Below are 24,912 nucleotides of genomic sequence, written 5' to 3' on the forward strand. Positions count from 1 at the left end.
GCCTGTATTTTAACAACAGTCTGTTGCAAAACTATGTATTCTAATCTGTCAGGAGTAGGGATGATTGAAGATGCAGAATACTGATTAGGATGCTACCACTTGGCTAGCAACATACCCAAGTGGTACACTTAGTTGCAAAAGTCTTGATTTACTAAAATAGCCTACTAATAGCAATAATGTGTATATGTTAACAGACAAGCGAGAATCCCGCTGCTATCTGGAGGTGGAGGAATGGCGGGGCCGGACCCGCTGCAGCCAGGAAATGGGAGCCCCCGTCACCAAGGCTACGTGTTGCTGCAGTGTAGGGCGGGGCTGGGGTCCTACCTGTGAGGCGTGTCCCCCCACAGACTCTGAGGAGTACAATACTCTGTGTCCCGGCGGCACTGGCTACAGACCAAACATCCTTACTGTGAGTAGGCCATACCTTAAACATAACAAGAATAATCACCTGAGAACCTGAAATGAAAACTTTGAGCAATAATCTCTGAAATAGGCCTAGCTTAAACTCACCATCAAAAAAAAAAATTAGATAAAAAATAGCACACTTGTTTTGAAAATTTCAGTATTTGAATGTATGTTAAACCCTGTATTGATTGCGCCAGGTTGTATTAGAGGACATCAATGAGTGTGAGGAACACGAAGGGATATGCAAGAATGGCCACTGTACAAACACCTTTGGCAGCTTCATGTGTTCTTGTCATACAGGCTTCAGACTGGACGACACCCATGTCAACTGTATAGGTGAGTGGTACATGTAGTTTGACCATTGACTTTGAGTACTGCAAGTAGATTTCTCATCCTATTTTTAGTGTGTGTTTTAATTTGACATTGTGCACACTTTCATTTGCCCAGAGGACTATAAATAGGCATTTTATTGAGTTAACTTATAAAACGTAAGTTATTTTTGTTGAACATATTTTTGAAATCTTTTTGTTTGTCCATTATTTTGTTTTGTAAAAGTGAGAATCTTAGTAAGACTCGAGAGTCTATAGCGGTAATACAACTTTAAATAGAAAGTTGAATTGACATGAAGTTAAACTAAGTAAATTAAATATAATCCCACCTGAGGGGACAGTAGAAGCCACAAGCATTGTATGATATTGTTCCAGATATCAATGAGTGTCAAGAGAAGCCTGAGATATGTGGTGTTGGATTCTGTATCAATGATGATGGAAGTTACCACTGTGTATGTCCTGATGGTTACATGCTTCTACCCAACGGCAGTGAGTAATACGTATTTATGTTTTTTACCGAGTTGTATTATATTTTACTGTTCATGTTTTTGGTTATGCTATGCTTATAAGTTATGTCTAGTTTTGTTGTAGTTTAAAGTTTAAAGTTGTAAAGTTGTTGTAGTTTAAAGTTTAGTTATACTTTAAAGACCATGAAACAAAAGTTAGTTTAGGAATGAATCTATTTATTGAAACAAAACTGATGCAGTAATTTATTGGTTGACTATAAACTAACTTTTTTCTGCTCTGTAAGTGCACTATGAGACAGCTATTTAACACCAACGACATAAATATCAGCTAGTCCTACACCAATATGCATAATAGTTAACTGGTGTTACCAAAGTTTAATTTGTACCTAGTTCAAATGCAGTGTTACCTTTTGTCGGGAATATATTTAGTTATCTACTGACTGCTAAGTTAAGCATACCAACATCAATGATTCTTTAAGTTATTTTTATTACATTTGTATAAAAAATAGCACTGTCCCTGTTTTGATATTCTAATGACTATCCATCGATAATATATTAAATTTACTCCATTTTAAATGCATGGTGCTAGTAAAATTGTGGTAAATTTTAAAATTCTGGCTATTCTAAGAAAGGGCAAAAATGTCTAGATTAGTCAGTAATCAGAGCTACATTTGGAATTGATAATCAAAGTCAACATTTTAATCAGAAGTTTTTTAATGATTATTGAATCAGCCCTACCAATATCTTGCCTTTTTTACCACAAAGCAAGATTGACATAAGTTTTGTGTCCAACCTCTTTCACCAGCTATTATGAGGTAGCATATGTTTGTTGACTTTCTAAGTGTGTGACTGTGTGTAGAGGAGTGTGTGGACATGAGGAAGGAGCTGTGTTATCTGTCGTACGAGGGCGGCCGCTGTACACAGCCGATGACCAATGAGCAGACTCGCATGTTGTGCTGCTGTAGTATGGGACAAGCCTGGGGCGATCCCTGCCAGCCCTGCCCAGCCGACAAGTCAAGTCAGTATCAGTGTAGTCGCCAACCTGAAATCATATTGGTATTTTGGGGATCATTTTTTGTGCATATTCAAGTATAGCCCTCTTTTTCAAATACATCTATCATACAAATTTAGACTTACTACTATTAGTGTTCACATGTTCTCCTTGATAGGGCAAAAGTTCATTATTGCCTTTTATGTACAAAATAAACATAACATACTCCTAATTTACTTTAATAATGTAGGCTATGTACAGTTTGAATAAAGACAATTTTATCTCTTATATCAATCAATACAATGTCTAACGCACAGTTTCTGTAACATTCACAGAGGACTATCTGGTGCTATGCGGCACACAGCCAGGTCAGATCATGGACCCGATGACCAACGCCAGTGTAGAGATAGACGAGTGTACACTGATGCCGACCATGTGCAATCACGGCTCTTGTCTCAACACTCCCGGCAGCTTTGAGTGTCAGTGTAACCGTGGGTTTGTCTATGATGTGGAGAGTCATCAGTGTATAGGTGGGTGTGTAACTAACATAACCTAACAACCTTTAAAAATTGGATAATTGTATGGTTTTATTTAACTGTTCTACAACATTAGTAGTTTTGAAGTTTTTTTTAGGTTACATATCAAACCCTGGTCTTGTTAGGCATATTACCTAATGTCAACCTTTTCTAAGTAACCTTATGTAAGCATGCATCTAGGCTTAGAACAAAAAATCTGGGCTGATTTGAGGGGGCGACACTTTTACTGCTCGGCTACCTATATAAAGTTGATAATGGCGTATTTTTTTTTTGTGAATTTCCCAAATAGGAAATAAACTATTACCATAGGTCTCATGGTAAGACCTGGACCCAGGACCAATTTACTTTTTTGTAATGTGGTCCCCAGAGGCCAAACACACCCTCTGCTTAAATTTATATATACTGTATATGTGTGTCCGTTAGTACAATAACTTGAGCAAAAATGATTGATTTTGATGGAATTTGGTACAAGCATGTAAACCTATGTTAATTCCGAGGAGTTCACGAACCAGCATGATCGGACTAGGACTATGGGAACGTTTAACCCTTTAAACGTTTTTAGTGAAAATTTGGTATTTTAGTGAAAATCTAGCCAGGTAAATGAAAATTAGCTTAGTTTGCAGGTTTGCTGCGACAGAGGTATTTTTATTTTTGCTGAAGGTGCAACTATTGAATAGAGTCTGTATTTTCACTCCAGGAAAGGTCTTGAAGTGTCTTTGACTTTAATACTAGTGTCACCTGGTTTTTGTTGTACTATTAGTTGACTAGTTAAAATCTTTTTGATTATGTGTTTGTTGTACCAGATGACAACGAGTGTCTACGTATTCCCAGCCCATGCAGAGGCAATGCCCAATGTATCAACTCCCCGGGCAGTTACGAGTGCCAGTGTCCCCTGGGATACAAACTGGGCATGAGTATGCGCGACTGTGTAGGTATGTCTGACCCCATATGTTGGCAATCATGCTTTCTACAAATTAATATTGTAATAAAAATACCAAGTACTGTAATGTAATAGATTATTAATACAACAAACTCCCTCTAGCTAGGCCGAGTTTTTTTTAACCAATGCATGGTTGATTGATCTCAAAATGATGTAATTCTCCACAGTATTTTCCATAGTTTCTGATTGTTATGTGAACAAATACAAATTATCTGCATGATTTGACTATTACCGTCCAGGCTAGGTGTATAGCTGTGACAAGAGTGCTTTATTCGACCCATTAAATAAAAATATTGTCAGTTTTAAATTTATTGTGAGTTTTTTATCAAGCTTTATTTCTATAAAGTATCATTGCAATATTTTGTGCCCCGCATTAATTAATATTATTCCATATAGTCTAACAGTAATATTTTCCGACGCAATCTGATTTGCATTTGTATTTGCCCAGACGTGGATGAGTGTGTGGAAGGAGCCAACATCTGTGAGCACGGAGACTGCAACAACGTGCAAGGTAGTTTCCAGTGCATGTGTCACAACGGGTACGCGCTGACGGCAACGCGCGAGACGTGTGCGGATGTAGACGAATGTGCGCGACATCCCAACATATGCAACAATGGCACCTGCATCAACGCTGTTGGCAGCTTCAAGTGTCACTGCTTCCCTGGGTTCAAACTGAGCCATAACAACGACTGCATAGGTTAGTTTAAACGTCTTATAGTAGAATAGTGCTATAGGCATTTTGTTAAGAGTTTAGAAATAATTTAACCATTGACTTTGGTTACTGCTAATAGACTTTTCTTGAAGCATGCAAAATTTATGTCCAGATATGCTTTAGCCAGCTTATGTCTAGTAAATGTGCAAGAGACAATGCACAAAATCCATGTGCACAGAAGGAGGCTTGTGTGGCAATAGTATTTTCTATAGGGGTAAGCGTAATTTTACTTATTCATTTTAACTTTATTTATTTATAGTTTTATTAGAGGAAAAAGTTTCTATTAGTTTTTTTTTTATTGGGTTAAATTATTTTAATGTCCTTGAAATAATATAAAATGAAAAGTAAATATAAAATTGTACTTAACTTTTACCTTTTACTCATACCAGACAGAAGTATAGGCCTACAAATTGTCAGCTCATACACTTAAAGAGTTAGTAATGATTATACATCGAGTTGAGTTTTAACTTTTTACTATAATAAGACATGTGTAAGAAAGCAGATCAATTGTCAAGCCAAGCCCAGCTTTTTTAGATGCAGGATATTACTGTAATCTTAATCTTAGAAGATTGTGTGATTCAAAATACACTGTCGCCTTCGATGGGGAGATTATAATGATGTCTTCCACATCACAGAAGTTTACAATTTGTTGCCACCGCTAGCATAATGTCTCAGCAATCATGGAGGCTTGTGCTTTTGTTAAAGCTTGATTAAAAATCTCAAGGTTGCGCAGATGTTATTATTTGTGTATAATAATGATTAAATCATTAAATGATATGTGGACAGATGTGGATGAGTGTCACATAATGCCGTACCTCTGTCGTAACGGGAGATGCCGCAATGTGATTGGGTCATTCCGTTGTGAGTGTGCGGACGGCTACACTCTCTCACCGGACCAACAGCAATGTCAGGACGTCGACGAATGCCATGAGGTAATGTCAGGTCTGGCTGATAAGTTTGGTATCAGAACTGTTTTTCAGGTAACATTAACTGAAGTTGTTTATATTAAGATGCAGACTCTAGATCCAGGTCTGCATTAGCTTATAGTGTATATAAAAATTTAGGTGGATTGATGCTTGCTTGCCTGTCACTGACTGTATCTCTGATCCAACAACCTGCGCTTCTTACTTAGAGCAAGTGCTTTGTGTAGGTCAGTACTTGTAGCAGATCAAGTTATTGTTTCCACTTTCAACACTCATCCAGCCTACTCTCAAAACATCACCAAACACTTCCCCTTTACAACCTGGTGGTAACCTAATCGAGAGCATCACAACAGGTGTTGTATTCATCACGTCTACTAGTCGTTCCTGTTGATAGGTGTGAGCATAATTGTTTACACCTAATACTTACTTGCATACATCCTTTACAGGATACTTTAGTCATTTATTCAATAAACAGTTTCTAACTGTTCTCAAGACATGCTTTGTAAATTTGTTTAAGTTTGTAAATAAGGCATGGTAACAATTACACTCAAATACACATAAGTTAGTTGGACGAAGATAGCTGACATTTAGCTTTGTTGAGGTTGTTTTGTGTTGTCAGACAGGTGGGATGTGCGGGTCGCCAGGTCGGTGTCAGAACCTGATGGGATCTTTCCAGTGTTCCTGTCCCTCAGGCTACAGGCTGAGTCCGGACAAGACCAAGTGTCAAGGTTAGTGGACATTACCTACCAAGTGTAGGGATAAATAGTTCTCCATCAGGTTCCTCCCTCAGAGTAGGCCCAAACCATTAAGTGCTATTAATTGTGCCCATGGAAGCCATACTTCTAGTAATGCATGAAAGGGGCTAACTTGGTGCATAGATGGGTTTAAAAAGTTTAACAGGACAGTGGCAGAGGCATTTTCTCAGTTTTGCTCATTTTCTTAGTTGAGCTAAGTTTAATCCACTTCAAAAGAACTTGAAAACGGTCTGTATTAGACATCTTAACTCTTAACCCTGTTGCAAAGAACAATCACAGCATAAAGTAAAATGATTTGTGTGATGAAACACAGTGTTCTGACAGGCTTAAACATGTTTTGACAAGCTTTTGGCTCATTGCAGACATCAACGAGTGCCAGGACAGTGCAGGTATATGTGAGGGTGGAGCCTGCATCAACACTGAGGGAGGTTTCATCTGTGAGTGTCCTGACGGATTCATCCTCAGCCAGAACGGCATGAAATGTATCGACGTGAGGCAGGACATGTGCTTCGATGACTTGCATGCAGGTGAGTTTATGATGAACTGATTGTAGAAATAATGTACAACTACTGAAATGATTCATGAGTAAAAGGGTTGACTGTAACAACTAAAGTTAATTCTTTTTCTGTTTATTATCTGATCTATAAAGCTTTTATCGTTTTCTCTTGGCCATTATTCTCCCCGTAGGGTGGCATTAACACTAGTTTTGCAAAGTGACTGAATTACAACATAGGGATATTTCCCAGAAGTCATTAAGTTTCCAGGGGCTTCCATTAACCTCCTTACAAAGTTGTGTGTTTAAACCTTTTCCTAGGCAGTTACACCACTTTTCACAATCCCCATACAGAATATTTGGTACTTTAATGGTCCGGTTTGTAGGGTCTCTCAAGAGCTGGTAGCCCACAGAGCCAACACAGCTTCTGCAGCAGACTTGTAACACTGCACACCACCCCTACTGATCTGGTGTTTTCTTTAGCTTTATCTTGTGCTCCCTGCTTTACATACCATACCCCATATTGTTGTCTCCAAGTTATAAGCAGAATCTAGTTGGGTAAAACTTCTAACTTACCCAGCTTTGGCAATGACCAAAAGCCTTCTATTGTTTAACATCGATACTGTTATAGAACAAAGCTGCTGCCTATGAAAAGTAGATTGAAATTTGCGTAGTCTGCAGGTTTACTGTGATGGGGGTATTTCATATTTGCCTTAAAATTGCCTAGTTGTGGTCCATTTGTTTTGGATATATGGCATTCTAAAAGGCAGATTTATAATTAAAGGCTAAATACCATGGCTCCTCTTTTCAGATCATTTTACTTTACTTACAGAAAAGGAGAAAATGTTAAAAGTTTATGACTATCTTTAAAGGGTTTATTTGTTGTACAATTGCTTGTACTTTCAGAAAAAGGAAAGAGGAGGTTTGGTGGTGAGAAAAAAAATAATACTTACTAAAATAGTTTAAGAAATCAGGCACTTCTTAAATGTGCAGCTGTATTTTGCTGTGTTAACTAAAATTTATAGGTAATCCATTCATATATGAACAGACCCTCATCCCATAACTTGATATTTACTCAAAAACACAGAACAAAATTGACTAATTTTGTAAATTTTCTTGTTATTTTTTTTAACTAATGATTTTTTATTTGATTTTTTCAAACGGATGTTCTCAAATGGAAACTTTTAAGTTAAACTGAAAGCCATAATGTACAATTTTAACATGAATAATTTATTTTGTTTTATTGCTTTACCACTCAGTACGCATGTGATTGTCAGGTAAATGCTCATTGGCCAGACGAGAGCCTATGACTGTGAAGGAATGCTGCTGTTCTATGGGAGCTGCCTGGGGCCGCTATTGTGAACAATGTCCCAAACAAGGCACTGGTGAGTCTCCGAGACAAAGATAATTGAGAAATGAATTCAATTTGTTCTTGTGCGTAAGTAGTTGCTGGTTTACCTTATAGAAGAAAACATATAATCAGTAGAGAAATATAATACAGAATAAACATGCTGTTAAAATATTTAAATAATTTTTTTTTAATTAAAAGTTAATGCAAATTAAATTACATACATACAATATATACAATATATAGTTGCAATTACATAATTACAAAATACAAATTAATATTTAAAATTAATCCAAAAGACTTTGCAAAGATGTTTGCGTATTTTTTACTTTAATTGTGAGTGAAAACAGACATGTTATTAAAATTCTCCTGATAGTAATAAAAGGTAAGTTTGAAGACTATTTTGGTCCAGTATGCCTCAATTAATAAGGATTTTTTTTAAGTGAATTAAAATATTTCCACACAACAAATTTCTTTCATTTTACTAATCCGTCCAATCCATTAAAAAAAAATCATTTGTGTGGTTCTATTCCCAATTTTCATATTTTTGTTTATTTTGTTTTATCTTCATTTTATCAATATCATATCAAATCTAGTTTTAGTTTATCAATCTGTCCAGTCTTCTCATTTTGTCCAGGCCATCCCCTTTGTCTAGTTAATTTGCTCTCATATTGTCCAGATCAGTTTGACCAACCAGTTTGTCTACTGTTTATATCTTATCCAGTTTGACCTTTTTGTCCAGCTTCTGTTCTTTTTCCACTTTTGCCTCTTTATTCACGATGACCGTATTAGAAAATATCTTCACCTTGACGACTTAGGAAATTGTGGATGTAAACTGCAATAAATATTTCTTTAAGTGAGTCACAACTCTTCATCTGGAGTAGCGCTACACATTTACTATCAGTATAATAATTTTGCCATTTTGTTAAATTTTTTCCGTGTATTTGTGTTTATGTATGTGTTTGTGACAATTATTGCTAGCTTCATGGATGAATATAATCTCTAAAATAAACTGTTTTACTGCTTGAGAATGCAACTTGAGATTTATGACTGTGGTTGCGAAGCCAATCACTCGATAGAACAACAGGAATTTAACCTTAATTTGTCCTGAGGCTAAAATGTTCCCTTTCGTTACAGAGGATTTCTGGAAGCTGTGTCCGCAGGGCTCAGGCAGGATGGATACGGGTGAAGACCTCAACGAGTGCCAGCTGATGCCTCACGCCTGTGATGGAGGTGACTGTATCAACACTGATGGTTCGTACCGCTGCGAGTGTCCGGCCGGCTACACACTCGACGGCACTGGCAAACGTTGCATCGGTGAGTTAATATGACATTGAGGTATATATTCTGTGATGGTCAAAACCAGCAATTCCAAGTCTCAAAACTGATATAAAAACTTAAAAAATCTCAAATCTCCAATCTCAAGACCTATTATGTGAAATTTGTATACTGGCCTGTTTCAGTTTACAAAAAAATACAGGTAATATAAAATGTGAAATCAGAATTGAATGAAATTGGTCTCCTGACCACAACCACTGTTGGCTTAATGTGTGACTAAAATACACTTTAAACCTATACCTAAACTTCTTACAGAATGTTAACAAAATATTTCAATTAGGGGTCTGCGGTGCACCGAAAAAGTCGGTACGGTACGGTACAAGCTTAATTACCGTCATCGGTTCGGTACAGCATTTTACACGGTACAAATTCGGTTCGGTACAGCCTGTTATAATAATAAATTACTTTCAGTTTATTATCGTAGTCAACGGCAGTTGGTTCCGAGCACATAAAAGTCTTATCAGATGTTTGTTTACGATCTTCATAATTTATTACTAGCGTGATGATGCAATAAAAAACCCGTTAGCAGTCCCAAATCCATTAACATTTTATCACGACCATAATTGTTGTATTGAAGTACTTCCAAGAACTGTTGAGTTTTATCACTTTTATTTCTTTACGACTTTCCCCAATTCTGTTTTATCATAAAAATAATAGTTTTATGATGACTGTTAAATGTTATCTCTAACTTAATCAGTATTTTCGTGAATATTGAATTTGCCGCTGGCCATTGCCTGCTGCCATAAAACTGTTTATGGCTACATATTAAACTTGTAACAAATCTACAATCTTATTTTATAAATTAAATATTTGTTATGGATATTTTATCTTTCTATTGACGACCATGGATATATACAAACTTTTGTCGTAATTTTAATTTCAACATCAAAATACAATATTGCACAATCGTGATATTTTAGGCCATTGACCTTTATTATGCATCCGGTATTGCTGTTTCAGAAGAGAAGTACGTTGATAAATTATAAATTGATATTCCCGTAGTTAAAAAGAATTATTTTATAAACCTATAAAACAAAATCATAAAATCTTACATAAAGATAACAATAACGGAAATTGTAAAAAGGGTATAAAGATAACAACGTCATTCTTTCTCTTTGTTCTTCTATTTCTTGGGTTTCCCTTCATCACGCATTCAACAAGTTGCCATGGTTACTAATCACCCATGTCGTTATCAGCTTTTGTGACATAGCGCACAGCAGGGGGTAAAACTTGACGAAAATCGGTACATTTTTACCTATTATTTAATTACCAATGAATGTACGGTACTACTTTATTGGTATTTGGTATTGTATTAATAATCGGTCCAAATGGCAGATTTTTGTCAAATTTTACACCAAATTTATTGAAATTTCAAGGTGAATATTAATAAAACAATTATTACCAAATATTTGTATTCATTTAAAAGATTGATTTGTGGTATTGGGTTCCCCACTGAGTGCAGCCGAGCGGCACTAATGAGGGTCGGACCTTCTTGGGGGTGAACAATAGACGGCTTATCAGACCCTCCCCTCCCCCGTGGTCTGGAGAAAGCATGTAAACAAACTATTGCACAAGCGTGCGTGACTTGACATTGAGCTGCTTCAACTATAATTTTGTCAAATGAACTGTGATGTTTCAAAATCAAAAACAATAATTTGGGACCATACTGCTTAACAATAATGGACTGCAATTATTGTTGAACATACAATCCATTTTTAACAAACTAAGATTATACGATTCAAATACAATTATAAAAATTATCTTGGTATTTTACTTGGGGTAATGAAGTTATGTAGGCTAGTGTAATTCTCGGTTCATCAAGGTTCTACAATTTATAAATTCAGGGATACACACCTTTTACACAGTTATAAAGTCTAATTGCCCAACATCAAATCTTACTCTGTGATAATCCAAATTTTAGTTTCAGAAAAAAACTTTGCAAGAATTGTATCCATCTTATAACTTAACTAGTTTTGAAGCTGATAAAAAAAATGGCCTTTGCCATTACTTCATCATAACCTCCAGTTTTTCATTGTCATCTGCTGTGAACAGCTGGCAAAACTACACTGTCTTCTACTGAATGCTTTTATATGTTTTTAAAATAAAAAAATAAAACAACTAGACATTGTGTTGGTTGGAAATAATTTATCAGTTTTGTGAAATTATCTTGTCAATAAATGTTTCAAACATGTTTATTCATAAAAACTCTCATCCTATTTTTAAACTACTTTATCATGGCTATTCAAAGTATCTCAGAGTAAAATAGGTAAAGCCTTTATCTCAACTGTGATTTTTCTTGACACAATCCTCGTAGTAGTAAAAGGTTTTGTTTTAATAATATGTGGTACAGTAATTGTTGTTAGAAAACCATGAATGTAGGATACTATCCATTTTCATAGTAATGTCTATGTATTAAAGTTAAAAATAATGGTTTGGATACAGTTCTGAGAAGAAAACCGCAAAAATACGGGTAGCCGCTTACCGTACCGATTTTGTACCGAGAACCAAGGTACAAAATATTGTACCGTACCGAACCGTACCGACCTTAAATTTTCTGTACCGCAGACCCCTAATTTCAATAGAGCTTAAAATTTTTATAGATAATCTACAAGTGCAAATTATTTCAAATGATCCATATTATTTGCGAGGAGTAAAATTATTTGTTTTCTCGTATAGGCATTTGTGGGTGTTGCACATTTTTTCAAGAGCGGAAAGGAGTAAGGGGTGTTAAGGGAAGAGCGAATGATGTTTGAGGACCAATGACAGAAGGCTTGTGACTTTGTAGGAAAGATTGGTGGTAGCAGGAGACTTGCAGCATAATTTATCAAATTTTTATAAACATTAAAAATGGTACAAAAAATGTTGGCAGTTTCAATTTTGAATCTCAAAACTTGCTAATCAAATTTTAAAAACTAAAAGTCTTCCAAGTTTTAGTTTTTTTAGATTTGAGATTCATTCATTCATGAATACCAACAATCTATCCTGATTATATGCAACACTGACCACATCTCCTTGGGGTATTGCACATGAAGTTCTTTTTGTCTTGTCAGTCAAGTTTTCTCTGTCCTCCATATTTTTAAATTCCTAATAAGTCTTCTCACATTCAAAATTCAAATAATTGGTCCCTCAATGTAGTTTTGTTCCTCAAAGAGACTTCTACCGATGGGTTCACTATTAGAAATGTATTTTATTGTCATGACGATCGATCTCAAAACATGTCAAGCAGTTTTAAATTTTGCAGTTGTATCTAGATAACAATACTTCTAATTCTGTGAACTTTGGTTAATATTCTTAATATAATTTTCCAGACGAGGATGAATGCATGAGCGGAGCAGGGGTGTGTGGCAATGGGACTTGTACCAACCTCCTCGGAGGTTTTGAATGTTCTTGTTCTGATGGGTTTGCTCCTGGGCCAATGCAGGTAATGTTACACATGTAAAATTTGTTAGAATACAATTTTTTTGTGTTGCATTTGTTATTTAGTCAAAATCAAAGGTTCATGCTTGATGCCTTGCCTTCAACAGTGTGCTATGGGAAAGGCAAATATGATTTAATTCATAGATAAACAGAATTGAACCCAACTGTACCCTTGATCATTGTAATAAAATATTGGACATATTGAACTTTGCCTATATAAAATAATTTGTGTTTGATTTAATGACTATTTCCCTTTTGGTAAATTTTTTGAACATTTATAAATTGGCGTACATTGTAAGGTTTGTTAGAAATTTAACTAAAGATGTTGTTTCTCCAACTGACCAAATTGCTCTTTGAACAAATGTTATTTACAATGAGTATAGACGTAAGTGTTAATTTATTTTTATATTGAACCTTCTTAGAATGAAAAACTCATCAAAGTAACAAGAAACTTGCCTAGTCTGCATGTTTGCTGCAGTTAGGTTATGCATATTCTGAAAAAGGATATGTTCTTCTTGAAATACTTGTATGCACAGTTTTGAATGGAGAACTAGATTACATTAACATACTAGGGCGCCAGTATTTAGATTTGACATAAGTTGATTGGGGATTATACAACCAATGTTCACCTCCCTGTGTAGACTTGTGAAGACATTAACGAGTGTCTAGAGACGAACAACCAATGTGCCTTCCGCTGCCACAACGTGCCTGGCTCGTACCGCTGTATCTGCCCTTACGGCTACTCACTGGCTCCTGACGGCAGACATTGTGTCGGTGAGTATAGCATTTTGAAGCTGATCTCTGATGAATCTTTATGATTAATTTGGCTTTCCTAGTCAATAGACTCAGTAAATTTAAATAGAAATTTAAAATAAATTCCCGAGGTATGTAAATTTGTACAGGGCTATTTTTGTAGCCTTCATATAAACTAGGAATGGACGGGTCCCGAAATTTCAGGAATTTTTCGGGAAAAAATATTCCCGATTATCGGGACGGGATTACATTTGATTCGGGAAGGGATTTTGTCTGATCGTCGGCGATTTTGCCGCTTCGTGAGCGCCGATGACGCCGCTATTGCGAGCGATAGGTCCGCGAACGCAGGAGACGAAGTCATAACGACGATTCAAACCCGTCCATCCCTAATATAAACTTAGGTTATCTCCGTAGTAATCTTGTGTAGTTTTAACAGACTTCCATATAGGGAATAAGCTATTTCAGTACCATTGGTCTTAAGGTAAGACCTAGACCTGGGAACAAATTTTTTTCACCGTCTATTCAAATATGTGTGTTTGCATTTGTCCAATAGATCGATAACTTGAGTAAATAAATCACACAATTTTATTGAAATTCGGTACAAACCAGTTGACTTATGTTTATTCTAACTAGTTCGCAAACCCACATGATTGGACTATAGAAACTAAGTTTATAGTGTCACTAAAAATAGTTATTCCCCGTTTTTAACTCTCAAAACAAATTTTGCAATGGATGAAAACAGAATCATAGAAACTTATAATTATGTGGAAACCTGTTTAGAAAATTTTATTAAACATACATGTAATTTATCCATCACACAACAATTGTAAATTATTTTTTTTTTTAGCAGATAATAAATAAATTTAGATAAATAATTCCAATTGTTTTCTAGATGTCGACGAGTGTGTGACACCAGCCAACAACTGCAAGTACAACTGTAAGAACCTGATTGGTTCGTTCCTCTGCAACTGCCCGGACGGCTACACACAGGTTGGCAACACTGACGACTGTCGAGACATCAACGAGTGTGTTACGTTGCCTAATGTGTGCCTTAATGGTCGCTGTGTCAATATGCAAGGCAGCTACCGATGTGACTGCTTTGAAGGCTTCAAACTGAGCTATGATTACAAACAGTGCATAGGTAGGTGGACAGTTTATAATTTTATGATTATTTATTATTTCTAAATAGTTGGAAACTTTTGTATAAAGGATTGTATTAATTTTGTTCTATACTAATGTAAATTAGATTAATAAATTGCAGTAATATAAGTTGATTGGATTTACACTTAAAACTTTCATAAAATTTCTTGGCTCTTTTTTAAATTGTTTGTAGATACAAAATCTGTACGGAAAATGCAATTTGATGATGGATGATTTGATTTTGGAAAGGTATAAGATTCATCTTAGATCTTACATGGAATGGTTACGAGGGTTGTCCGTTAAAGGTCACCATTGAGCTTCCTGTTTTTGCCAAGTAAGCTAGATTAAATATGAGACCAACATCGTGCTTCTTGGTTCATCCACTACTACCTATTGTATGTGGTTCCCACCCTTGTGGGACGATTAGTCTCGTCAAAGTATTAAAAAAAAGACGTAAAAAAAATGTACACTCCCGCCAACCTTGAATCACGTTCTGTGATTATTTTTCTCTTGGAAGGGGGTCAATTCCGGTTGTGTAATGTTGCCAGTTAACAGATGTGTATAAAGACAAGTGTTTTGACTTAGAAAATGTGAATAATTGGCTTTGTAAGTCTGCTAAAAGCAGGTTTCTTTTGCACAATGGGACAGGCAGCGAGTATCCACCAGTTTTCTATCGCGACAGTGATTGACTAAGACCACAGAAATCAAATCACAGATTGCAATTTATACTTGGTGGAGCGTCAATTTCCTTTCACAATAAATTTTCAATATACTATGAATACTATGAGGAGACTTATATCCCGATAGGTGTGGAAACTAAATGGAATAGTAGTTGATGAGCTACTCAATACGACTCTCAGATTTGATCTGTTTTGCTTGGCTAGGACGTGACCTTGATCAGGCAACCCTAGTACAACATTTTTACAACATTTTATAAACAAACTTGCTGCAAAAGCCAGGAAAATTTGGCTTGCTTAGCTAATAAGAGATAAACTTGTTCTTGATAACAATGTACTTTGTCCCTTGGTCAGTCCTTGAGTAGTTCATGAACTCATTGTAACATAGTTAAAGGTTATTCAAAAACACCTTTATTACAAATCTAAGCAGCAGGGTGTCCACCGACCGGGAAAACCGGGAACTATGCGTGAATTTTGTATTGAACCGGGAATTTTTTGCCGCGATCGCGCATGACGACGATGACTAATCCGTGACTGTGGGAGACGACGACGACGTTTCCGTAACCGTGGGAGACGATGACGACGTTTCCGTCACTGCGGGAGACGACGATGACATTTCCGTGACCGCGGGAAACGACGATGGCGTTTCCGTGACCACGGAAGACAACGATGATACTTCCGTGACTGCGGGAGATGACGATGACGTTTTTGTGACCGCGGGAGACGACGATGACGTCCCGTGACCACGGGAGACAACGATGATATTACCGTGACCGCGGGAGACGACGATGACGTTTTCGTGACCGCGGGAGACGACGATGACGTTTCCTTGACTTCGGGAAACGATGATGATGATGATGTCCAAAAATATTGCTTGACAATGATGACCGCGGGAAATTATTTGAATTAAGCTACGATCGAGGAAGATTATGATAACTTTACTGTGATTGAGGGAGACGATTATAATGTTTCCGTTACCGCTGAAAAATATCAGGATTTTTTCACGACCACGGAAGACAGTGGTGATGTTTCTATTACTGAGTGAGATATTCAGGATTTTTCAGTTTTCGCTGAAAACTATGTTGGTGTCTCTACGACTGTGTAAGATTATTACTATAACCTCGAGTTTGGCTTGACCAATAATTTCAAAATGGCACACTTCTAGAAAGTTTTTTTTAATTTTTTTGTAACATCTTTATTTACCTTTAATGTGGTATTTATTTAATGTGTTTAGAAGGGTTTGAAACATAAATTGGCTACGTGCAATTTTTGTAATTTCTGCATTTTTATTTCTGTAGGCCACTTGGAAAACAACCCATTACTCCAAAATTTTACTATATGAAAGTACATAAAGCCAGGGGTTGGTGTAGTAATCCTTCAGAACATTTGGTAAAATTGAAATTATCAGTATTAAGAATCTATTTTTTAGGTGTCTGTACAGAGATTCGAACAATTTTGTTATCGACATATCACTGTTATTAATAAATTGCAGGTTTAAGGATTAGTTTTTAATTTTTGGATTATTTAATCAGTAATATATAAAAATTGAATACTGTACTTGTGTCAGGCAATATTACAGCAATCATAATTTTTTTTTTTTTTACTGAGAATAGTGAGAATGCTCTTTCTGATAACTAAAATAGTGAGCTGTGTTAGCACTAAAACAGCATTGCGGGAGTTGGCACAAAACACGTTGGAAATTTTAGTATAAAAAGTACGACCTGAACTACCTGGAATTTTTTTTTACTCATGAATTACTCATGATTTTTTTCTGGTTGGCCTGGTGGACACCTTGAGCAGTTTTAAAGGAGTGTTGATTAACTTTAACACTTTGACACATCAACACTTATTTTAGTTACCGGTATGTGACCTATTGTAGTGTAGGCCTACCTACATGTGCTGAGACTTGTATTTTTCCATGCCTAAGCTTAGAACTAAAATACATCAGGCCCCAAAAACTTAATTCTAACAGTTATGTTTATGTTTAGAAAACTAAAGTAATGCTTGTAAATTATTGATTAAAAGTATGCCATCAACACATGTTTCATTCATGAGAAATTTCAAACTTACAAGGCTTTAGCACAAAACTGGTTAACATCTTGAGGTCAGCAATGGTTGAATGTGAAGCACAGCTATTGGTTTGTTGTCTACTGTGCACAACTACTTTCTGCCGCTCGTTTTGTGCCTGAATACTGAATAGTGAATACTGAACGGTTGGAAGTGGAAAATGCACTATTATGTTCATAAAATCAGATTTTCTTGGATTGTAAATAAGTTCTTTTGTTGGTTTGCTTATGGCTCTTTAGCAAACGTGATATGTTGCAGATGAGCGGCAAGGCTACTGTTTCCGCAAGCTTATGAACGGCCGATGTAGTCAGGTGACACACAGTGAGGGACTGATGTCAGTGACGAAGGCTGACTGCTGCTGCACCATGGGAGCTGCGTGGGGACCACTGTGTGAACTGTGTCCTAGCCCGGGGTCTGAGGAGTACCAACAACTGTGTCTGGACACCGGCTACTCCATTGACGGCAGCGGTCAGTATCATAAGCTTACAGACGTAAAATATTTGAATGTTTTCCTTATGATAATTTGACACAATGGGAAACGTCACATGGCGCATTTAGTGTGAATATTTGTCACTAAATTAATGGTAAGCTTTGAAAAGTCACTATTTCTACAAGTTCACCCAGTATATTAGATATCAGAAATGTTGAGATACATAAGAGGTGTTTAAACTTTTACTTCACTGATGTTTAGATTAGATTTTCATGACTCGGACACTCCCTGGTGGGTATTTGAAAGAGAATATGGGTGGAACAATGATTATTGAATGAATGAGATGACAGCTTTGTTACCAACTATGATCAATTACATATTTAGCCTGGATCATTTTTCAAATCCCAATTATCAAGAAAAGCTGGGTCCAATTTAAAATCATTAACAAATATTTTGACTTTGGTTAGGATCAAACCAGCAGCATTCTCATTACTAGGCGAGCAAAATGGTCACTTAGCTACCCAGCTATATCATATCAACCATCATAATCATAATGACTTTTTCAGAGGGTCAATTGTAATGTCAGTTTTATCCAGGAAAAATATACGTGTGGTGTAAAGTTATCTTTATATCTCTTACTAACCCCATGTTCTTTTTGTGAGTGAGCGACAGTAGTTGAATTCAATTTTTTCAACTTATTGATACAATTTGTAATTGACACACTAAGTAAGCTAGCAAACAAGATGTGTCAGTTAGTGGCTCAGTCGGTAGCGTGACAGAACATGAAACTAAGGCAGGAATGTCTTGATTTATTGGTCCATGTGGAAGGGCAAGGTTTAAAGAAGTTGCCAAGTTAGACAATTAAATAACAGCTTTGATGGATAGATGATAAGAAATAAACTAGTCTGTTAATTTAAGGAGGTAAACTCTAAAATTTATTTAATCCAGCCTTTTAGGTCCTGCTGGATTTTGTAACCTAAATGTCATTTTGTTGACAGACATTGACGAGTGCCAGACAATCCCAGACTTGTGTCGCAATGGCCGCTGCATCAATACTCTCGGCTCATACCGCTGTTTATGTAACAAGGGGTACAAGCCGGACCACACTGGCAAGCACTGTAGAGGTAAGGTCAAACATAGTTTATTGACAATAGAAATAAGGCTTCATTGGTTAGTATTAATAACACGATTGTGGCCTTTAATGTGAAACCACTGTGTCACATTACTAACATGGCGAACACATTAGCAGCCCTTCTTGACTGAAGATGACTATCTATAAAGAGTCACAAATGATAGTACATGTTAGTGGTGTGACACAATTTGATCTTAAAGACCACGAGTTTGTTAGCTTTTCACAAATTAATGTTATGGTCGTCATTGGTGCACTTTAGTTAGATTTTTATGTATTTGAAATCACTCTCTCTTCCCTCTAGCCATTTACTTTCATAATTAGTTGTAGTTTTCTCATCCTTAAAACGGTATGTAACTAAATCGCTGATTGTAGCCCAGAATTCTAATTAATGTTTGGCCTGATTAAATTTACACTTTAAATCACATATAACCTCTTTTTATGTTGAAAATTTCTAAAAAATGTTACTAATCTTAAAAATATTTTTCCAGAAATCTTAAAAAGTAGACAAAGGAAAATTTTTAAATTTAACTGCTTAGAAATAAGGAACTACTAGTAAAACTTTTAAGTAGAGATGCATAGCACGGACTGAAGGAAAAAGCCTACACTTTATTTATTTTCTTACATATACATCAGTAGTGTTATACTATACATTTCTATGTTAAACATGCAAGTGTGCAATGAGCCACTGGGTTTTTTTCTTCCATCTAAATTATTGTCACATTAAATGCCATCCTATATGTTACAGATGTTAACGAGTGTGATCAGAAGCCTTCCCCGTGTCAGTTCGCTTGTCAGAACACTGAGGGCAGCTTCACATGTTCATGTGCTGCAGGATACACTTTGCACTCTGATGGTGTAAGTTAAAGAGTTTGGAGTGTTATATTCTGAGGCCACACTTGTGATGATTACAATCCTTATCATGAAGGTTTTGAAAATAAGGTTGAAGTATAAATTAAAACAACAAAACCACACAATAGTTATGACATATTTTGTTGTCATTGGGGTTTGATTCACTATGTTTATTATCTGCTTGAAACTTTGAATATATATTAGGCCTATTCAATAATATTGAGCCGTGCTCAACACTAAAACAATCATTCAATTATTTACACACCGCCTAGGGTTTGTATTCAATAAATATTCTTTTTCTTAAATAATATCAAACCGATTTAATTCAAAGCCAAATAACAGAAAAACACACAAAAGGATTCATAACTTGATTTGTCTTAGGTTATATTATAAATATAAATTTAGCATAATGTTCGTTAATCCTAAAAATACTGAAATCCGATAAAGATACTGCTAATCTAAATCCCTCCCGGTACTTTTAGTGCCAGATATGAAGACTATCAAGAGTTGTCTGAATTTTGTATGTTAGCATTACCTTTGCTGATCTGATATTCAGGTGAGCTGTGTGGACTTGGACGAGTGTGCCACAAGACAGCATGTGTGCCAACATCAATGTGTTAACACTCAGGGCAGTTACCAGTGTGCTTGTCCTTCAGGGTACAACCAGGTCGGCGACCATTGTCTGGGTAAGTCACCTACCTTATTGTTATTTGTTTTATTATCTTAATGCAATTGGCTTTGTTTTTACATTTTTGAAGGGAACCGCCCACTATCTAACTTACTTGTTAGATCTTCTGTTAGATTAGATAGCATTATCAATTGATAGCCCAATGACAAATAGCATTTGGATCCAGATTCTACCTTACAAGGAATTGAACCAGCAACCTTTAGATTTGAAGGCAAGCATTATGAACACTCAGCTAGCCAGACAAAATTAATTGATTTCTCCATCTGTTTTCCCCAAAGTTTACTTTCATGGTTTGATAATTTCAAATAAATATGGAGCTTTTAAACATATTTACAAGCAAAATGACACAATTTTATATGCAACAATACAGCAAACATATACAGACAGTAAATACATATAAAATATTATATATAATGGCTATACATTTTGGCCAATTAATTACACTGGTCATCATCAGGACTAACATACGATTGGGCAGCACTTTGTTGCAGATATTATTAAATGAATAATAATTCTGAACAAGCCAAACACAGTTATGGCATTTGATTACTCTTTTATTTTCTACAGACATAGATGAGTGTGAGACAGACGCCATGTGTCCTCTGCCTGGCAAGTGTGTCAACACTCTAGGCAGCTTCCGATGTTTGTGTCCCCGGGGCTTCAAGCTGGACAAGACAGGATCTTACTGCCAAGACGCAGACGAGTGCACTGATGATTCCAAGTGTGAACATGGCTGTCAGGTAAGGATGAGTGGAACGGGGGATGCCCCTGTGGCCTTTCTTTGTCCTTATTAAAACTGCCTTTGAGCACTATTTAACCCTTTTGAACTACAAAGATTAGTAATTTAACTGTGCAAATTTTTACCAACTTTAAGTCTTTGTATTGTTGTATGCACAGACACTTACTAATGTAGATTAGTTATGGTTTGCAAGGTGCTTTTAATCCATTTCAATCTATTTTATCAAAATTGCATTCCAACGTCCAGCACTACCACTAGTTTACTTAATGAATGAATAGATGAATGAATGAATAACTGAATAACTGAATCTACACCTTAATATGCGTGTTACCAAGGGTTGTAGAAAAGAAAAGTCAACTATAGCTAGTTTTAAAGCTGATGTCTTCAAGTTTTTTTGGTACCCTTCAACAGTAATCAGCATTAATCAGCTATTGTTGTTGCCACGTTTTAATTTTCAAAACATAAAGTTGCAATTTGGAGGCGCAGTTGAAAGCACTGTGTATTGAATGGTTTATAGAGACAAAATTTGTCGTGTGATTTTTTCTGGGGGTTTGTGAACAATCGAGTGTATCTATCGAGTGTATCTAGCAAGTGTATTGAGATCTACCAATCTCAAAAATTAATGCTGATTAAGAAGTTATTCATTGAATGTGTAACTGTTTTATACAGTAGAACCTCTTATTCTGCTTCCTCACATCTTATGAAGCAAAGGAAGAGCAAGTATTCAATAAATCATATTTGTTGTTTGTTACAGAACTTCATGGGCACCTACAGATGCGGTTGTCCGGATGGTTTCCTGCAACATGTGTACTACAACCAGTGTGTGGATGACAACGAGTGCTCACAGAATCCGTGTGGGGATCAGAAGTGCTTCAACACTATTGGCTCGTACCGGTGTGGCTGCCCAGACGGCTTCCAGTTTGACCAGGCAATGCTTGTCTGCATCCAGGTAATTTGTATTTTGGTAAATATGTAAGCTTTGGTTTGGAACTTGAGTGGACTACCGTACATACTATTCTTTTTATTTAATACTTAATACAGTCCAACCTCAGTATAACGAATCTAAAGGGACCGAACTGAATATTCGTTATATCAAGGATTTTGTTAAAACGAGATTCGTTATATAGAGGTAAGGTTTGCAGGAATTTCGCTAAGTCGAGGTTCAGAACCAGCGTCGGTCAATATAGGTCGGGATTTGACCTCATTAAAATACAATTAAAGTAGCATAGGCTACGCTACAGTACTTTACAGTACAGTGTTTACATTGTACAGTAGAACCTAAATTATTCGGCAAAATAAAGGGGAGGGATCTTGAATATTGCGCAATCATGACAATGGCATTGACCTTGGTACAGGTTAAAAACTGTAAGTTTAAAATCACAGCTTGTTCTAACCCTCCTAAAACCTAGCCAAACACTGTATTGCGTAGTCAAAAACCATGTAAAGAATAAAACAAAACAGTAGAAAGTTTTGTAAGCTACTGCTCGTGATAGGCCGGTAGGATACTTACAGTACAGTACTGATTTATCACAACAGAGGAATGTCAATAATAATCATTAACTATAGCATTGGTGTTGCTAGTTTAAACAAATCGTATTGAAAACAATAAAGTATTAGATAAGCCATTATAAAAGTGTATAATCATAGCCAACTTAAGGATAATAAAAACACTCGTAAAAGGAATGTTAAGATAACGATGTTGCTATTCTTTCTCTTTGGTTTTGTTTTTATATTCTTTCTTAGTTTTCTCTTTATCCAAAAATTGTACAATTCACCATAGCTTTCCCATATCGCCCAATCACAGCTTACTAAACATTACGTCGTCATCAGTCATCAGTGAATGAAATCAGTTCAGTTCTCAGTTGCAACACAGCGTGCGCAGCGACAGCAGACAAAGATGTAAAACGGAGCAGACGAATGTTAGCGCAAGGGATGACGTGACCTTTCCATTTCATTTGATAAAGAAACAGATTTCCCAAAACAATAATTGGGTGGGGGATTTGTTATATCGAGGGAAAGACGGAGACAATTCGTTATGCAGAGGTTAAATTTGCAATGTAGAGGTTCTGACAATGATAAATTCGTTATATTGAGGTGTCTTATTTTAGCCGAAATCACGAAAAATTTGTTAAATCAAGGTCGTTGTTATGGTTTGTTCGTTATGTAGAGGTAAAATATACATTGTGTCTTATGGAGAGTTCTAGGGGATTAAAAAAAATCGTTATATCAAGGAATTCGTTATATCGAGGTTCGTTATATCAAGGTTAGACTGTACTTCTAAATGAAATGGCGACCATACAAAGTAGGAATTTTAAGCCAATTATGAATGGAGATGAGTGTAGGGTGAGTGTAGGGTGAGTGGCGGGATCTTTAGTCTTGTTAGTGACTAAGGCCAACATTCCTTAGACACAGGTGTTAATTAATAGCCCAAACAGCTAATGGCAACTAAGCGACCTACAGTTTATAGTGGAATCCGAACCACATTTTTGCCTTTGTTATATACAAATTGGTCTAATTATCAGGATAGTACTGCGGATAGTCGTAGTACTCACCTGTGCGGACGTTAATCCACACCAGGGAGTATCGCATCCACTGTGCATGCCTATAAATATCCACAATTCGTCTATTGTGTCAGATTACCAAGGTTAGATTTTACAGTGTCGAAACTCCAGGGTCTGCATTTTATAGCAAAATATATTGAAAGGTGAGCGTTGGATAACAAAAATTACAACTTTGTTATTAAATTTGTCATGAATTTTTTTAATGGAACTAGACGCCCTGTGATGAACAGATAGATTCTTTAAAGTTCTCCAAATTTCTATAACATTTACATTTCACATTACTTATAAAAACAACTGATCAAAAAAATATAGTTTTAGGTAGATTTTAAGAATGATGAAATAATTTAATAGTTTTGTTCTATTTTATTTTGTTTCTACGCCAGGGGAGTTTTCCTATTTTTGTCTAAGGTAATGGTCCAAACCCTGGTTTTGATACTATCTGTACTGTCCGTCAACCAGTTGTTACTGAAGTAAGTCTATATAAGGGAAACACATACATTCAATAGAGCTTTTCCTTCTATCAGTAAACATAAAACATAAAATTTAATTTTCTATGTTTCTTTTCCTAACCTGAAATTTGCAGATAGTCACCCAAAGCTATAGTTTTGAACATTGCATGTAGTATTTGATAAAGGGTCAAATAGTCAAGGCAGAAAAATAAAACACATCATTGGCATTTGCATGTGAGTGTTCTGAATAGATAAGGTTCTATTCTATACTTAACTTTCCAGGAGGAAATAAATTTGAAATTACCGTACCCCTTCCTATGGATTCTTTTTGAAAATTCGTGTTAAATTGATACTGTGAGCCTTATTACATATTTAGTTGCAAAAAAAATGTTCGTGTGTACTTGATATGATCAGCTTTATTTGATATACATACAAGCTGCTATACCCGTGCTTTGCAACGGGAAGAAAATGTGCCCTAGAGAGCTATTAAAGCAATCCTGATGTGTGTTTTAAAATACGGCAACTTTATGATTTAGTTTGAAAATATAAACTCTGATTCAAAAGTGTAAACCTGCTTACTTTCAAACCCCTACTTTTTTATGTTAATAGATCCAAAAGAATATGACAACATACCTTAGTGTAGCAATAACATAAATTATTTCATATTGATGCTTCACAAATGACGTGTTTTACCATAATTCTTCAACTTTAGTCAAGCCTCTTTACATTTAGCTTACTATATAAATTACAAAATGAAACTTTGCGCAATCCTA

At 36.0% G+C, this 24,912-nt stretch overlaps 1 protein-coding gene across 1 annotated transcript in view; it reads left to right on the forward strand.

Moving 5' to 3' along the window:
- LOC129002256 (fibrillin-2-like) overlaps positions 1-24,912 on the forward strand; it is a 157,414-nt gene that overhangs the window by 58,267 nt on the left and 74,235 nt on the right. Inside the window, exons 32-52 of the mRNA XM_054429923.1 lie at positions 195-409; positions 603-741; positions 1,110-1,223; positions 2,061-2,219; positions 2,528-2,722; positions 3,532-3,660; positions 4,117-4,365; positions 5,167-5,312; positions 5,923-6,031; positions 6,421-6,585; positions 7,829-7,936; positions 9,037-9,216; positions 12,546-12,658; positions 13,296-13,428; positions 14,300-14,548; positions 17,550-17,759; positions 18,720-18,845; positions 19,599-19,708; positions 20,259-20,388; positions 20,958-21,130; positions 21,884-22,078. Of these exons, the coding sequence (XP_054285898.1) occupies positions 195-409; positions 603-741; positions 1,110-1,223; positions 2,061-2,219; positions 2,528-2,722; positions 3,532-3,660; positions 4,117-4,365; positions 5,167-5,312; positions 5,923-6,031; positions 6,421-6,585; positions 7,829-7,936; positions 9,037-9,216; positions 12,546-12,658; positions 13,296-13,428; positions 14,300-14,548; positions 17,550-17,759; positions 18,720-18,845; positions 19,599-19,708; positions 20,259-20,388; positions 20,958-21,130; positions 21,884-22,078 (3,347 nt within the window). The remainder of the gene's footprint in view (positions 1-194; positions 410-602; positions 742-1,109; positions 1,224-2,060; positions 2,220-2,527; positions 2,723-3,531; positions 3,661-4,116; positions 4,366-5,166; positions 5,313-5,922; positions 6,032-6,420; positions 6,586-7,828; positions 7,937-9,036; positions 9,217-12,545; positions 12,659-13,295; positions 13,429-14,299; positions 14,549-17,549; positions 17,760-18,719; positions 18,846-19,598; positions 19,709-20,258; positions 20,389-20,957; positions 21,131-21,883; positions 22,079-24,912) is intronic.

Source organism: Macrosteles quadrilineatus, unplaced genomic scaffold, assembly GCF_028750875.1.
Source record: "Macrosteles quadrilineatus isolate MER2022 unplaced genomic scaffold, UCM_ALF_1.0 Scaffold_9__3_contigs__length_116548681, whole genome shotgun sequence".
NCBI lineage: Eukaryota > Metazoa > Arthropoda > Insecta > Hemiptera > Cicadellidae > Macrosteles > Macrosteles quadrilineatus.